The 18322-nt window shown below is 40.4% G+C and overlaps 1 protein-coding gene across 2 annotated transcripts; it reads left to right on the forward strand.

The window, feature by feature from the left end:
• Nucleotides 1–1401: 1401 nt before the first annotated feature.
• PVALB (parvalbumin) lies at nt 1402–13378 on the forward strand. 2 transcript variants are annotated; one of them, XM_005511273.3, is made up of 5 exons: nt 1402–1460; nt 5090–5157; nt 7084–7216; nt 7708–7817; nt 13161–13378. In XM_005511273.3, exons 2-5 carry the CDS (start codon nt 5097–5099, stop codon nt 13187–13189), a joined length of 333 nt encoding a protein of 110 aa, XP_005511330.1. In that variant the 5' UTR covers nt 1402–1460; nt 5090–5096; the 3' UTR covers nt 13190–13378. The 2 variants fall into 2 exon arrangements, with proteins under 2 accessions (XP_005511330.1, XP_005511332.1); XM_005511275.3 differs by lacking the exon at nt 1402–1460 and adding an exon at nt 4575–4791.
• The last annotated feature ends 4944 nt before the right edge of the window (nt 13379–18322 follow it).

Consider the following 18322-nt stretch of genomic DNA (forward strand, 5'->3'; position numbering starts at 1 on the left):
AAAACCGCTACAGGAAGTGTAATAAAGATAAATAAGAGAAAGAACATCAAACTGACTGAATTAACTTTTGTCATGTTTGATTCAATGAAGCTTCCTCTTTAGAAATTATCTAAAGCTGCTGGAGAACTTCCAATTCATCACAGAACTCAGCATCAAGATTATACTGGGAGTAGAGAAATATTATAAAATATTCTTATCCCATACCTCAATTACCTTTTCTCTCTTCTAGGATCAATTATCAAGCTAGAAAAACCAAATCTCACTTTTGCAGCACCTGCCTTTCCTGAAAGTTAGTTTCAGCTGTATCACAACAGACTGAGTTGCTTTTCAACCTAAGAACTGGTGGGTTTGAGTCCTGAAACAGAATTATCTTATTTTTTTTTTACTCACAAATATATTCCAGATAAGTGTGATTCATAGTCCTTTATAAAATGATTCCCCTTGTCAGAAAAACATTAAGTATCAGGAAAAGTGTCTCCAAATGGATTACAGAATGGCAAACAGGTCTCAAAGGCATTTTTATTGTTGTTATTATTGCTTAACAGAGTGAAAATAGAGGTGTCTTCAAAGATGTCTTTCCCTGGAATAAGCAACTCAGCATAAAGAGAATTTATATGCTGAAAAGGTTACAGCCAATGTATTGTGACTGTATATATAGTATCTCTCCATTTACAACTTTCTGCCTCTACTAAGAAATATCGGGTTGTAAATTTTTTTTACTTCTACAGCACCTTGCCCAATGGGCCCAGAATGGAGATTTTGGATGTCCCTGTAAGTATGAGAAACCAGAATTATACAATTGAGCTTGCTGTTGCCTGCAGGAAAAATTATTTCTGCCTTCCTTCAAGGCCAAGAGGTAAAGCTCAATGTTGCAGCTTTAGGTGCAGGAGGAAGTTTAGGGCTGCTCCCTTCAGTTTCGAGTAGTAGCTGCCAGGGCTAAAGAGAGAAAACAACAAACTCCTGAGTGTCCTTACTTTCCCTCACTCTGATGAGGAGGTTGCATCTTCCTATTTATTCCCTTCCTTCTGAGCAGAGTCCCAACTCTCGAACCGACCCTCCTGATTCATCGTGACAGATATTCCCGACGCCACCTCCATTTGATGGACCATGAAGTGCATATTTGCACCCAAATAGCTGATTCATACCGCCTGCCTCTACCCTTAACAATAAAGTTTCAAGCGGACCGTCAGATTGCCGAGGTAATAGGTTTTCACAGCCAGGGGAGGGTGAGTGCCAAGGATTATTAATAGTGTTCCTTGATTAGTTAAGGGAAAGATAAATGTGACACCGCTACCAAAATCCCTGAATATCTGATACCAGTGAGGAGTGGGTATCACCTGCCAAAAATAGAAAGAGCAAGAGACATTATATAAGTGGGGTTCCTACCCCGAGTTCCACCCCGTTTAGACCACCTCCATACCTAACATCCTTTCCAAGCGTGCTTAGGAGAGATCCAAAAGGTAAGTAGCAATAAAACGTTCAAACTTACACAGCAAAGGTGGATTTGCCAGCTGCCGGCAGGAACCCAGGACCTTCGCCTGAAGGAAAGCAGATAAGGATATCTACCATCACTCCCACCCTATCCCCCTTCCCGCAAACAAAAGCCCGGAGACAAAAGAGGTGTAAATCTTCCTAACACAGAGGAATGACTTCCCGCACAGAAGACTTCGAAGGGGAAGAAAGGGCCATTAAAACGAGGGAATAGGTGAACACGTTGAGGGGGAAATAAGGAGAAAAGGAGGGGAGAAAGTAAGAAAATGGAAATAACAAAACGGGAGGGAACCGGAGAAAGTGAACGAGAACGCGAGCAAGGACTCGGTGAACAGAATTTACTGAAATGCTCAGTCGTGAAGCAAAAGCAACCTCCCCCCGCTCCCCAAAGACGTCGCAGAAATGACATCTCTATGCACAGGCGATCGTAAGCGATGGGATGAAGTTGCTTTCCTTGGTGTGGCAATTAGGAAGATAATGGAAACGTGTCATTCTTTTTACACAGGACTCACGGCTTTTTGCTTCAGCTTTTGGCGTGGGAGCTTCTTGCCACTCCGTGAATTAATTGCTTTTGACAAGGGCAAGTTGATTTCTACTTAATCTACTTGATTTACCTAGTAAGAATATTATCATTCTGGGGGTACTGGAAAGAGGAGTTGATCTATACGAAAGCTTCGGTGAAGACAACTTGGAAATCCACGGTGTGGATTTTGCAAATAGTCCGGGCAGGAAAATTGGCAAAATCTCAGAAATAAAGAAAAACGCGTCAGTCATCTCGCAGGAGCGATGAGAAAAAGGTGCAGGGTCGAGTGTGAAACTGCCAATTCGTGAAACGCCTTTTATATTAGAATAACATAACAGTTTTGACTACAACTTGGTGTTTAAAAGCTTCTAGAAGTTTGCTAGCTGTTCTTAAAACGGATGCGCTGCTGAGATTAGAGACGGGCCTCTGCCACTCCTGCATGTTAGATCCCCAACTGTCCGCTTCGTAAACTTCTATGCAGCTGCTTTCACTTTTCTCGCCATGGACAAGCAGGGGTCGGGAAGCCGGGGAAATGTTATTTACGCTATGCAAATGGCTCCACCTGATCTGAAGCCTCATTTTTCTGGCACCTCTCACTTTTCGCCTTCACAGCACGATTAGGCCGTAGCGACCTGACGGATCCGATGACGAGGGAAAGCGGGGCCGTTCGCGCATCGTTCGGGACGCGGAGGGAGCTGCCGGGCTCCCATCCTCGGGACACGGAACCGGTTTTAGACGGCAGGCAGCTACGCGCCTCTGGCCGGTTTGCTTGCCATGAGGCTAGTTAACCTGATTAGCGCCTGCCAGCACAGCAGGCAGCGCCGCGCATCGCCGCTGCCAGCTCCCGGCTTCAGTTGCCTCCGGGGGCAGCGCTCCAAATGCTCTCTGCGCGGTCAGCAGAGCGGGGCTGACAGCGAAACACGAGTCCACCCGCAACGAGAGCATCTTCACTGGTGGATGGGCAGGAGCGTTCCCGTTTGCAGGGACCTCAAAGGAGGCTCTGTAGCCCCAAGAACGAGGAAACCTCAGCAACGGCTTCGTGAGAAAGAAAAGAAACTGGAGACTGAGGCCCAGCTGCTCTGCAGACTGCACCGATACTGACGGGAAAGAAGGCTACAAAGCAGGGAAGCTGATGGCCATGTCCTATCAGGCCGGAGGTGTCTGCACTGGAAACAAGGAAAGACTCTTCTCTCTTCCTCCATTTAAGGACAAGTAAAGGGACGCCAATTACAGAAGACCATGCACATTGATTTATCTTGTAAATAGCTGTATATTGATGAGTCTACATTTAACCTAAGCGTCAAACACACTAACGATTGTGTTTTAACCTGTGCTATACGAGGCTTTTTCCAGCTCCTTTCTCCAAGCTGAACTCCGCTAAAGCAAGGGACCCGAGTAACCCAGCTACTTATCTGTATTGCACCCTTTCATCTCCCAGCGCCAAAACAACGGGGAGAGCTGAGCGAGAACTACCCCTGCGGGAAGGTGCGCAGAGCCCTTCTACGGGGCTGCACTTTATCTCGGCTCAGCATCCGAGCGCAAAGCTCCACTTTCCTTGTGGATCAGGGAAAGATGCCTTCACCCTGGGGAGAGGGACTTGGCTCTCCAACTGTCTCCTTGTTTGTCCTTGGAGAAGACTCAGTCTCTCTTGCATCTCAAGAAACACACGGAAATGGGTTTAAGAAAAAAAAAAAAAAAAAAGTCTCAACGACAGAAAAACGACAGTCCCTCCCACAACAGAGTCCCTGTTTAAAAAAGGAAAAAAAAAAAAAAAAGGAGACCCCAATGTCACCTCCTCCTCCGTCCTTCTGCGCTCAGTGGCATGCTAATGACTCACCCGTTATAGCTGAACTTAGGCCGCTGAGAAAGTGATGGGGGCTCGTACTTTTAAAAGCGCCGAGGAATTACTGACAAAGCGACCCGAGTTTTTGCAGCAGCCGCCTCCTTTTTCAAGGCCGCTCTCTCGCGGTCCCTTTCAGGACAAGGGTGCGATCGCGTCAGCGGGATCGGGCTGTACCCGCCGATCGCAGCGTGGGGATCTCGCTGCGGCCGCTCTGCCCTCCCCCGTCTTTCCTGAAGCAGCGATGCCAATACTCCTGCAGAGATCTGCCCTACTACTGGGCCCTAACCTTGGCTATCTCAGCCCAATGGCTCCTGCCCAAACTCCAAGATCGAGTTGGACGACTTGCCATATGGGCACAGTTTATTGAGGAAAACAAAACCTAGAAAACACATTGCAATTCCTAAATCTTTTTCTGGTGATGTGGGGAAATGCCCGGTCCCGCCTGAGATGCCCACCACTGCACAGGAGCTCCGCACGAGCATGTTATCACCTCCCATCTCGTTTCACCATATCATATCGCAGAAGATTCTGCAGCATATTGTGCATTACAAACGGGATCTGTAGGATTCTCAGGGATGTGATAATTAATTCAGCGAGGATGATGCTTAATATGGACTGGCCCGAAAGAAACGAGGTCTAAAAGGAATATGTGTGTGAAGGGGAGGAGGAAGGGGGAGATGTTTAAAGCGTTTGAACGATAAGGCAAATGTTCAAAAGCTACATTACGTTTGCTTCCCGACCTCAAGAGCAGCCTGAAGCTTGGCATATGCTGCAGTTCCTTACTCACCACGAATATAACCGGTAAAACTCGTCCCGACTTACTAAAGGAAAAGGTTCTGCTCTGCACGACTAGCTCTTCCACCGCACCTGAGAACTTGACCTTGGCACAACTCTTTCTCCAGCCGGTATCACGACAGACTCTGGCATTCCTCCAGTAAGGCTTAAGCTCTAGGGAGCGACCCCCACTCGCGTCCTCCCCCATCCGGCTCCCCGCAAAGGCATCCCCGTCCCCTCTCTTTAGCCTAACTCTCGCGTCCGTGGACTACTTGGTGCTCTGCAAACTGGAGAGCGACAGCTCATGGCACTTCTCCACGCAGAGCTATAGAGCTGGCACGGGTCCAGCCTTCCCCGGTGTGCCATCCCCACACAGCACTGCAGCTTTGGTCATATGAGCAGAAATGATGAGAAAAGCACTTTTTAATCTTTTCGCACTTGCTTCCCTGTTCAAACAGTTGCAGGATGGCTATGACTGATGTGCTCAGCGCTGAGGATATTAAGAAGGCTGTGGGAGCCTTTTCAGGTGAGTGTTGGTTTTTTTTTTTTCTCTTTCTCTCTCTCTCGTTTCTTCATCTCAGGATAACGGTGCATTTATTTAAACTCGCGGGAGATTAGAGGATCCGGCTAGACAAAATATCAAATGAGGATGTGTTCTCAGAAGTGCAGTGAAAGCATGACTGGTTTATCAAGTGCCGGGCTGCATCCTCAGCAAAGTTAGCCTGCACATTACAGAGGTGAAGTATCTCTTTTAAAGGAAGGCAAGCAGTAACTGCGGACAGACTTTGCTTCTACCGACAGGATACTTTCAAAAGGAATAAAACCCTCGGCCAACCAGGATGAATTATGTCTTGATGTGGGATAGGGAAGTCAGCCGTGGATGACGGCAGCTTCCCACTCACCCCCAAAATTCAGTTTCAGGTACTGCAGAACTGCCGTTTCTCGGCATCGCTCTTTTCCTACTTCCTATGCGGAATCCCTGGGTGGGCTTTGCTTTTCGGGATGGAGCAGAAGGCAACAGTAGAGCAAGCGGGTACACTGCTCGACTGCAGAAGCTTTCTGCAGGACGAATGGCTGCAGCGGTGCACTCCTCTCTCTCAGAGTGCTCCGGGTTTCAGATAGTCCCTACTCCTCTTATTCATCGCGACCCCTAGACTGACAGCAAACCCTCTTCGTGCTTACAAAGATGCATGTAGTTAAGGTTGCTCTCAGAGAAACGCCAGAAATCGTGTTCTGGGGTGCGTGTTATCTCCCCCCTCCCCCCCGACTACCTGGCTGACCTACCACCCAGGAAAGCAGCCTCTGTCTGTCCTGCTCTGTGCGATGACCTTCCCAGACAGACAGCCGCGCAAAACCCGCTGAGCCCTAATAAACTCCGCAGCCGGGGAGTCGAAGGGACCAACAAACTGCTTTGCTCGATCCAGCAGCTGTTTCCTCATTAGCTTTCATTGTTCTGGGGCCATCTCCAAGTCCCAGAGCAGATGCAATTAGCAGCAACTAATGGCAGACCTCAGTCAAGCAGATCCCAAAAGACCGAGCCTCCTTAATTTTATGTCATAGGAAAAGCTGCGGCGGGAATAAGGATGCATGGGGAAGAAAAGAAAAAAAAGTCCACAGCACGTTTTGGAGGTCACTGTATTGGATTTCTAATTCCCACCGTAATCGTTGGGCTACGTGGGTGGAACAAAAGCGGGTGCGGTCAAAGGACAGGAGAGGTGGAGCAGGTAAACTCATTTACCTCGGCTCCGATTTCAAGGGCTCTTTTTTTTTCCCCCTCGGCGATCGTTCCTCCCAAGGTCTCGCAGGTAGTGTACCGTAGAGCACTCCCTTGCAGCGCCTGAGCTTACAAACAACGATTGCACATACCTTTAGTGGTCGAAATGCAACACTGATTTCTAGGAAGTCTTCAGGAAAAACGACACAGAGCTGAAATAGCCATGTGCTCTGAAACACTTCTTATCAATGCTAGGCTCCGACGTTGAGCAAGAGCGCTTGCTTGTTTGTTTGTTTTCCAGGGGTGGAAATGTCAAAAAGTGACAGCGATATAATAATCAGAATCTGCTTTCAGATTACTGTTTTTAGTGTTAAACTTTTTTTTTTTTTTTTTTTTTTTTTTTTTAGGAGTAAAGCACTGAGACAGAGCAGGTTAGACTTCAGCTCCCAACTCTATCACTCTGTCCTGTGTGACCTTGGGCAAATCTCCATCCCTCGGTAGCTCTCAGCTCTTCATGTGTAAAACAGATACCCTACCCTTCTCCCACTTTGTTTAATTCAATTAGCGTCTGTAAAGAACGGACAATTACAGTGTGTACATCTAGCTCCTACCAGAGCTGGGCTCGACTGTGCCTCCCAGGGCAGGACACACAGCAGTGACGAAGAAAACCACAGGTATGTGTTGGTATATGTTTCAATCACTTTTCTAAGCAGTTCTCTGGCTTTTCGTCTCTTATAGCGGCTGAATCTTTTAACTACAAGAAGTTTTTCGAGATGGTAGGACTGAAAAAGAAGAGCCCAGAAGATGTGAAGAAGGTTTTCCACATTCTTGATAAAGATCGAAGTGGCTTCATCGAAGAGGAAGAATTAAAGTAAGTAAAGATATGTCCTTCTCAAACAACCTTGTCTTAAGAGTCTAATTACCTGGTTTGGGGGTTGTTTCTTTTTTTACAAGATTCTAGATAGCAGCATACAATTCAATCTTTGACTAGTACTGGTGTTCAACGATCAGTTGTTTGCAGATCACATGATCTAAAGTGTGCTGGAGGTAGCTAGCTGTAGCTTTCATTGCAGGACCCTGAAACACATGAATCATCAATACCTTACAGATAGCTCTTCAGTCAAATGAAGTTTCAGAGTACAGCACTCTTCCTGAGTGTTAAAGAAGGTCAACAGAAGATACAACCCGGCATTCCAACTCGTATATCAATTCAGTGGTACAAATAACTAAAAAGTGAAACTGTTCTGGTGGGGTGGGAAAAACCAAACCAACAAACACCCAAACCCAAACAAAAAAAAAACACACACCAAAAACCCCACCACTTTCTTTTTCTTTTTTTTTTTTTTCATGCCTCCTCTTTAGGTTTGTACTGAAAGGCTTTACCCCCGATGGAAGAGACCTATCAGACAAAGAAACGAAGGCTCTTCTGGCTGCTGGAGATAAGGATGGTGATGGTAAAATTGGCGCTGATGGTATGTGATTAGAGGAGTAAACTTTGACAGTAACAATCGAACGTTACTCTTACATACAAGAACTGAGGAAATCTAGGAATCACTGGGGGCTGTGACCTTCTGAAGGACACAATTTGGATTTAATGAAATGCGAAGTCCTGCTACATTAGCCGTACTTCGCTTGCAGGCTTCAGGGGAAACAGCAGCCGAGGTCTGACACTAGAGGGGGCAAGAGTTTACAGAAACCGAGATGCAGTTAAGGCACACTACAGCACAGGACTAAGAACCAGTTCAGCTTCTACTCCAATTAGTTTAATTTTTCCGTTATTTCAGTGAAGCGAGGATCGAGACACTGACAGTTCAAAGACCCGGGCTTGACTATAAAACTTAGAAAAGACAAAGAAAAAAGCTGAATACCAGTATTTCTGCTTGATAATTAGCACATAGGAAAGTAATCCAAGATTTAGCAAAGCAACACTCTAAAAACCCAAAGTACAGTCATTCTGCTATGTAATTTTTATACAATAACTGTCTATCCCGCTTTTGCTAGTGTTTATGTGAGTCTTTACAGCTGAGAAAGTTTGTCACTCCCTTTCACTAAATATGAGTACTACAATAAAAGGACAACTTTTCCTCTCACAGCATTGCTTTGAAAACTACTGCTGCCTTCTGTTGTCTCTTTGGATGGATCAAATTAGCCCACATATCAAATTTATCCTTTTTCCTCTTTCTTCTGTATCCTTGAGACACAGATATGAAGAGATGCATTTTTGAATTCAATCCTTCCTCATTGGAGGAGATAGCAGCAGGGGTTTGTGGTCAGAGTACTAAATCACCTAGACAGCAGGCAGTTGCTAAGTTTTCACCATACTGACAAGCCATATGATAGGGTGAAATAAAAGAATATCTAAAACGCCTCACATCTCTCTGTGTTACCTGACACCTGGGATTTGTAAAAAATGTCATCTCCAAATCAAAAGCAATTTAAAAAGGAATAAAAAGCAAAATATGGTTAACTAACATACTTTCCTCATTTAGATGCTGAAAAAATGGCATGCAAAATCACCCACTGACATATTAGTCAGGTGATGTATTAGCTAAACTGCCTGTCCATAGCATGTTGGCATATCTGTGACTATGATTGTGTTTCTAGACCAGACTCAGATCGTTATTATATTACAGTTGCAGAAGAGCAACTGTGAAGCGTGTAGAGGAAGTTACTGCTAAACCCTAGCAGTGCTACTGAACCCAAGGAGTGTGTCATTATTTGAGATTCCATATGCTTATTATATTGGTCCTCCTTATTCCCATTAAAATTAGTGGCAGTGGTACTAAAATCAGTGGGTAAGATTTTCAGAAGAAAATTGATTCATGTAAGTAAGCTTACAGCTGATCTGCCAGCCTCACATAAGATACATTCTCAGTTATTCCCAGAAGGCTGAAAAACAAAAGCAGTATCAATTGGAATAAAAGAACTATACTGCAGAATGATTATGCCTCATACAAGAGGATACAGCATTAACTTATTTAAGATTGACCGTAACTTTCTTTTTTAAACTTGAAACAATGCCTAAAAGCTGGTACATTGTAAGAAAGCATATGAAACACCTATTCTTATCTCTTTTTTCTGCAACTTTTACCCTTCCTTAAACTTTGAACTGGAATTACTCTGAATTTATATGCAATAACAAGAAGATAATGAAGGGTTTTTTTCTTCTGCTTCTTCTGGCCATATCCCTACTATACAACATTATCAGTTTCTTTTCCACTTCTTAAATTTGACTCAGACAGCAAATTGTTAGACCAGGAAGGCTTGAAATACATGCAAATTTATCAATTGGGACAGTGGCCAAAGGATGAGGATGACAGATACTTTCCAGCTTTTCCTTTAGTTCATAAATCTAATTCCCGATTATAACTGCCTGTGTAAAAGAACTCTAGAGCCATGAACGTATATCACATTCATATTCAGTATTGCAATGCTGTATTTCTGTTGCAAACAGTTTGGGTTTTTTTCCTGTAACTAAATTACCAGGCATCACTTTTCACTAAAAGATCACAAACGGGCAGCCTTTCACAGGGCTTAAAGTTAATTCACTAGATGGCCCTTGAACACCATCCCTCAGGAGCCCATTGCAGTTGTAAGAACTGATCTTCATGGATTTTCAACACCACAGAGTCGTTTTTCTCACACATATCATTACAAACATTAATCCCAACCTAATCAGTCTTCTTCCAGTTAGAGATCTCACATTATAAATTTTCTCTCAGGTCTCCTGCTTACCTTTATCACTTACCTTTATCCTGCTTACCTTTTATCCCTCCTGCAAGACCGTTTATCTCAGAAATAGTTCCACCACCTTACCTCTTGTTAGATCAAGATTTGTAGTTTGTGGCTGATCCAGTTTCAAATAGTTGGAAACTTGCAGCCTGTTCATGCAAGACATGATAATCTTCTGTGTGATGTCAAGCCCCCTCCATCTTCCACCGATTTGAACAGAAGATGTCAAATCTGAAAAAACTTGCAGGTCAAGGGCAGGCTGCCTAATAAAACTGCAAGTGTCAGCTTCCAGATTGGATTGGGAAGTGATGCTGAAGCAGCTCTGTCCACTTCAGGAGAATGTTTATAAGAGGACAAAAGAAAATTAAGATTTCTGCTCAGAATGGTTTTTAAAATCTATTTTGTGTATTAGTTCTGGACATGCACATCATGCCTTTCAGTTTCTTGATATTAATAAACTTGGAAAGTGCATAGACAACTTTCAAAGATCATGCACTGAAGACAGAACAAATCCAAATTTTTATCCCAGTAAGTCAAAACATTTCTCTTGATACAGCTCAACTTCTGCAAATGTTTAAAAATGTTTAAATTATTTTCTCTAAATGTTGTAAAAATGAGACATCAAGCATTCAAAATTACAACTGATAAGTCATGACCTTGCCATAGGTAAAAGTCATGACAAAAAAAATCTTTTGGATGTCTTATTTCTGTTATCTCTTTGTGCTCTTGTATCTTCTAAAATAAATCACTGTGAACCATTATTTACAAAGTTTCCTAAACAGATTTGATATTTTACAGGTAATGTAAAAACCACAATCTGATGATAGAAATCACTAGCCTACAACACGTCCTCTGTAATGATATCCATCATTTCAGTAAAATAATACAGGGTATACATTAGTCTGGTCTATACAACTAAACTATATTGAGCACGGTGAAAGAATCCTCTCTTTTTAAGACAGAGCTTTGACACAAGACAGCTATTATATTATTTTATATGACACAATAGTCTAAATCCTTTTACTATAAAACTGTTATTTGTGCAAAGAAAGGTATAACTCAATTTTGTTTGGAAGGAGAATTACAGCTGGAGAAGAGCATGTAGTCAGTCTCAAGGACTGCCTTATTAACAGGCCAGTCAAAGGAAATAAACATTTACAAGAATGACCAAGAGACAGGGACCAATATACAGTGGCTTCTCTCAGAAGTTTTGCATATATGAATGCACTTTATAACAATGCCTCCACAAACCACCTGTGGTTGGAATAACCTTCATCTGAAAACAAATAGTGAACTAGTTTACATGATTATTCATCTGGAATATCTTTGAAATATTTAAAGTATATTGAAAATCCTTTAAAAAATAGTAGAAAGCTTATAGCAGTTACTCATGAAGAAGTATTTTATGGTTTGCTGGCTATCAGAAAGTATCTGTGAAATATATAGCCATTAAGTGATAATATCATAACGCACTATAGAAATTATCTGGCTGCAAGTTTGAATAACCTTTTCCAAACATATTCCATAGAGACAAATGATTATAAAAAAAGACTTAATTTACCTGTAGCAAGTATGACAACTTGTTCTAACAGCATATGCGTATTTAGTTTTCCCTTTTGGAAAGGTTTCATCCATTGCAGTTTCTCTCTGTGGGATTTGTTCACACAGTGATGTAGTAATCGTAGCCTTTTTCCTTTTCTGCCCAGAATAGTCTGGGTTTCTATCACAAGTACTTTACATTATCTCCTAAATTCAGTTTGCAACACTTTCAATCTATGTACCCACCATGTACAGGATTTATACACGTTTTGTGTTAAGTAATCTGCATCACTAATCCTAATTTGGATTTACATCTTTCAAAATGATGGATAAATTTGGATTTAATTTAAACCCTCTGGCACTTTTATTTCTCAGTCTGTTTTTTCAGCATTTGGCAACATGTTTTTTTGGATGTGTCATCAAAAATACTCTCCGTTTGTACACACCAGTCAGTAAAGATCTCACTTGTTTAGAGTTTAGCATTTTTTCAACGGAACAATAGAATGATTTTTAAAATGTCTAATTTGAATCTCCTATCTTTTTTTTAGTTGTAAGACATTATTTTTCATTATGTCAAACTTCAGTAATTTTCTCTTGAGCCTTTACAGATGACTGCCTCCCCTATTTGGCATTTTCTTCTCAGCTGATTATGCTAAACTCATAAACCACTCTCTCTGTATACCCTCTAATCCCGTTATCATATTTGTTGCCCTTCTTGGGATTCCCTCCTGTCTGTCATTTTTAACGCTCCGAGGCACACACAACTTTGCAAGGTATTCTCACATGTAACTGTTCCAAGGTTAGATGGAGTTCGGAATTAAAACCTCCTTGGGTAGTACATTATTCAGAGTGCAGTATGCCAGCCAGCTATTCATTGCAATAACTTTATCACTCTGCTGAAAGGCGTTACATAACCCCAAGCTACAAATAGATACATTTATGTAAATATTATAGATGTAACACTAATAAAAGCCACAGGGTAAAATCCTGGCCCTCTGAGATCACAGGGATTTTTCTCATTATTACCAATGTGGTCAAGATTGTTACGTAGGTTTGTATCAGCTGTCTGGTTTTGTAATCTGTCATTTTCAGTCAATTTGCCATTACAAAATTGAGTGTAAATGTAATATATTTATAACATGGGGACATGAATACTCTGAAAGACTCATTAATGAGACACTTTGCCAAACTCTGATATAAAGGAAATTTATCTCTGCGCAAAATTAAATTTCCACTTCTTGCCTTCATCCCATTGAGATTTACCAAGGGAAAACAGGGAACTAATAAAGTTCTTCAGATGAGTAGCAGCGGACAGTCTTGACAGTCTGGCATGTATAGCATTTCCTCCTTACCCTCAAAAAATCCTTTCATTTCACTGTAAGATTTCCCAAGTCATACCTCCCCTTTAATTAACTTGGATTTCTTTGTTCCTTTGTTATTGTGACATTTCTGCTACACCAGTGACTCTGTAATCATTGTAATATGCTTCCTCTTTCTTTACATTTTCCTTTCTTAATATTTTCAAAAATTTTTCCCTTCTCCAGAATTTGCAACTCTGGTGGCTGAATCATAAAGGCTTTGACCAATGCAAACTCTTCACCCATCCTTCACTGTCCAATTCCAACCACCTCCTGCTGGCTGCTTTGGCTCCTGTTCTATTTATTTATGTTATTTTATACTCCAGCTCTGTTTTCTGCAATCCTGCAACTCTGTAATTGTGCTGAAAGACACTGTTAAAATAATAAAGGTCACATCAATCTGAGTTTTATTCTCTCTCACTATAACTTGTTTCTTACTTCATGTAGGCTTGGCACATGCTGAGAGAAAATTTCACTCTTTATTGCTGACATCCCTGCTGCTTTATCCCTAGCTAGGGTAAAGTGGGAAGAAATTTAAGACATTATTTGGGATAAAACCTGCATATAATGAGTCATTCAGTCCAAGTTCTGAATTGTGGCAAAACTGACTGCATTACTTTTAAGCCATCCCTGCTAAATGGATGCATACTCATAGCCTGGAAAATCTCTAGTGATGGCAATTACCCAGCTTCATTTGGCAGCTTGTTCTTTTGACTTAATCAATGTTATAGCTAAAAAGTTTTTCCTAATATTTAACCTACATCTCCCCTGCTGCATTTTAGTGATTGGTAAATTGATCCTTGTCTGTATAATTTGTTAAATTTGCCTGATGCAGGGAGATTTTTGGATAAAAGGTTTGACAGGAATATCAGTTGGTGCCAATCATGCATGGGGACAACTTCATAAACTATTAAAAAGTGGTCATTTCTAAAACACAGGATATACTACTAGCAATGTTACACAACTTTCTAGGACAGAGCGAATGGAATACTCACAAGAAAAAACAGTATGAATTTCAGGAAAGGGGACACCAAGATTCAGGTGTGATTCTACTGTTGATACTCCCAATGTTAAAATAATATATAAAAACATTCCACCAGAAAACATTTCTTCTAAAACTTCACCAGAGAAGTGAATATCTTTCTTTCATTTACATATAGGAAGCTGTTGAAAGTCAAGCTAAGGGAATGACTAGCCAACAGTAAGCCTATGACAGAGCCAAGAGCTAAACATGTTTCCCACATCCTGTTCCCTGACTCTGGCACCAAGCTCATGGTTTGGGGGTTTCTTTGTTTGATTTGGTTTGTTTTTGTTTTTTTTTTTTTTTTTTGTTTGGTTGGGGTTTTTGTTTTGTTATTTATTTATTTATTTTAGCAAAAACTAAAGGAGTGGGGGGAAAGTCACTTTTAGGCAATATTTTCCCCACATCTTGACATAACATAGATGACTACTACACTAGAAAGGAAGGATATTTGCTATTTCTGGATTCCAAATTATTCCCTGCAGCAATAATACCTTACTCTGTTCAGATTTACTATCACTAATTTAGTATATAAAAAGAATAAAGCTGAAACCCTGTCACCATCACGTTGTACTGAATAACATTCTCTGCCACAGTGATTACCCAACGCTACTCGGCCACTCTAAAGCCACTCTAGATTTTCACTCTCATAGTAACTTACAAGACTTTTTGCTGAAGCTGCTGTGCGTTCAAAATAAATCCTTTGGTTTTGCACAATGTATATACATATCTAAAGAATGTATTGATTTTTAAGTATTCTAAATAAAGCAAATGAAAACGGATTGCAATGAAGCATGACCGTTTATTTACTTCTTTTTCTCGGCAGCTGCTGACCTCAAGTGGCCATAAAATGTAATTACAAGATTGTATATGGCTACAGAAAAAAAACCCTAGGAAGTTAGGTATTGACGTATGATGAATAAGGATCCATGGAGTAAGAGAATCAACATAAAAATCGCTATATAAACACCTCTATAGTCTCCTTCTATTCTTTGAGCCTGCCAGGATTTATATTTTAATGCTTCACTGGATGGCACAAAATCTGAGATTTTATCCAGGGCTTTAACAAAAAAATAGCACAATAGAACAAACAGCAAATAAACATAGCTATTAATGAGTCTAAAATGATTTATATCACATTACGTGAAATTGAATAAGTTACAGCAACATTAATGGGGATATTTCACTGCCATGAAAGTTTGAAGACCCCAATGATTCCGATATCATTCTTTCTTCACATTATTCCCTCAACAATTCCTGAACAGGCAACACTAAGTACCTAATTTGGCCTGAAATTTTTCAGCTGTATAGTAATAGATAAGATGAAAAGAAATATCCTTTTACTTTCAAACTGAAAAAGTTATAATATAGATACCAGTTACAAGAGTAGAGCGACCTCCAAAATACCATCTTTACTTTTCATGGTGATGGTACCTGATATTCTAAACATTTGGTCAGTTTATTCAAATATGTAACTGGTATACTCATAACCTATGTAATCACAATTCTCATAAAATCTGTTTTAAATCACTTTTTTTTTTCCCTAACTGTATTTTAAATTCAAAGTTCAAATTTCAATACTTCATGCTTCTACCACTGAAGAAAAAAAATATAAAGAAATCTCTGCCCTAACATAAAATTACTGTTTCATCAATTATCAAAGTACTACTTTTTTCACTTCTGGCTCTTTGATGCTTATCTTAGATGCTTACTTTTCCCACCCAAATTCCTTCCAAAACTTCCCAAATCTTGTATTGTTCCACTTCCAATTGACAAAAATTTTCCTGTTAGATGGAAGTTACCTAGTCATGGCCCAAAATGCAGCAAGGAAACGCAAAATTTTAAGTTAAAATAAAATATAAAACAATATCCATACAATATATTAAATTACTAATTTTCGTATCGGTCTCATTTTAATGTCTTTAAGACTGTCACAGAAGCTACTGTAAGGGCTGAAGAAAGTAGAATTTGCTAAAAAATTTGATCAGGTTTTTGGCAGAGTGTGGATTATTGTACGCTTGAAAAATACAAAAAAATTCACATTACTCTGCAATGTTTCATGAAGAAAGAGGTTTTAATTTTCACATGCATAAGCAAGGAGCAAGATTAAGTTTCTCCATGAAACATTTACCTTCAATTTCTTAATTGGCATATTACATCATCTTCTTTGTCCTGTTATGGAAAAAACAAAACAAAACAAAAACCAACCAACCAGCCAACCACAACAGCAAAACCCCCCAGCCATCTTGTTGAAGACAAAGTTTTAAGTAATCAGTCCACATCCTTTCCTCAGATTCATAGCCAATGGTTTGTAACAAGACACAACTGGATTATTTAAAAGATATAAATTATGTTTACGGATACAAAAAAAAAAAAAAAAGAGATACCACTTATATATTGCTGGGAAATAAATACAACACTTTCTCAGCTACACTCAAAAGGAAGAAGAGCCAATTACTCAAGTCATAGACAAAGCATAATTTCTTAACAAATGACATCAGCATTTAACAAAAAGGATTTGTACTAATAGACCATCACCAAGTCTTAAAATTTCTCCGATCACCATCTACCATCACTAAACTGTTAACCAATAAATTCATAATTGTTTATGCTTTAAGGGTCCTGCCAAGCTCGTAATGGAGTTTCATGGATCAGCAATTTTCCACATGTCTTATTTTGGGAATCAATGGACTGGAGGCCATAACACCTGTTCACTTTGCAGAAGCTGAGCTAGGACTTATATTTACAGTCTATCCACCAGTCCTGAGCTCATCACTGCCTAATGTTCTATGATTGCTTCCACTCTTTGTTCCCTTAATCAAAGCAAAATTTGCTTGTCCATTTCTTTTGACTTTTCTGACTTTGCATCTTTTGGGGGTAAATAAGGACATTTTCCTCTAGCTTCTGAATACTTTTGAAGACTGAAAATGCAGCTCAACACAGACACAGTTTTACCAAAGCTTTTGTGCTATAGTATCTAAACATTAACAATATTCTGTCCAAAACAGAGTTAATATTGTTATAGAATTAAAAACTGCAGCATTTCACAATATTTGCAACATGTTCTGCCTCAACAAAATAACATCAAAGATTATTAATTTATACAAGGTTCACTGAAGACACACATTAGTCCACAATATTTTTATTAATGAGCATAATGCACAAAATAACTTGATTCTAAAATTCCCAGATTGAGATTCAAGTGGTCACCGGATAGAGAACACATTCTTCCATTTATAAATCAATTGCAAATGAAAACGAAATTATATGGCACACATTAACACACCAAAATTAATCTGGGTTAAACCATGTGCTGACGTTCTTGCTCTAACATCACTAGGAACCATGGGTAACAAAACAGCATAGGATTTAGCAGATGCCAGTGATTAAAATACCTCCTCTAGGTCCTGGACTCTCTCATTGTTAATGCACGCTTCAACCTGGACTGCTGCATCTTCATTCTGAGAGATTAGTTTGGCAGATTCTCTTTCCCAAAGATGTACACTCTTCAGAAATCCCAACAGTCTCTAGAGCTCCAACATTTAAAACAACTTTTCTCCTAAACAAGAGAGAGCGAAGCCAAATGTGTCTAAAGGGGGTTAGCTGTGTGCATGAGAGATCAATCATCAAAACTTTCCCAGACTGCAGGATCTCCTAATATGGGATAATTACTTCACAGGGGAGAAAGTGTGTTTCTGGTTAGTGCTCTTCTGGTTGCTAAAGTAGTAAAGCTTAACACAGGTTGATACACTTTTAAAGAGAGAAGTAAATGTAAATACAAATAGTAAGAGTCCCTTCTCCAGTCACAAGAGAAACAGAAGGCACTGCATGAGCTACAACAATAAATGGACCAGAATATCCAAATAAGCACTTAATAAGCCTATGGAACATGCAGCTAGGAAAGATGTGTTTTTCATAAATTCATTCCGTCTTCCACCCAGGAAAATGTAAGTGAAAGGATCTTGTCGGTGCCTGAGTCAGAAGGTCCAACTCACATTGCAACAACAGTTTTTAATTATAGGAGATGCTTGTCTCAGCAATTAATGGTTTAGGTATAAAAAAATACATTTGGTTTCACTGGTGTTACAGTGGTATGACACTGGCATTAACAAATGGATACCTGGGCCTTCAGGCGGTAAGAACACAGTAACTCTCTGTTAATTCCAACTTTGCCACTAGAGCTTCTAGACAGGTCATAAGAGGAGCAGGGCCAGAGGTCAAATGCTTAAGCATTGATTATCAGAGGGAAGGGCCCTGGCATGCTGAGCAGCCAAATGGTTCAGACACATTTTCAGATTTGGAAAATGTTTTTTTTTAATTCTAACAT

Source organism: Columba livia, chromosome 1 (assembly GCF_036013475.1).
Source record: "Columba livia isolate bColLiv1 breed racing homer chromosome 1, bColLiv1.pat.W.v2, whole genome shotgun sequence".
NCBI lineage: Eukaryota > Metazoa > Chordata > Aves > Columbiformes > Columbidae > Columba > Columba livia.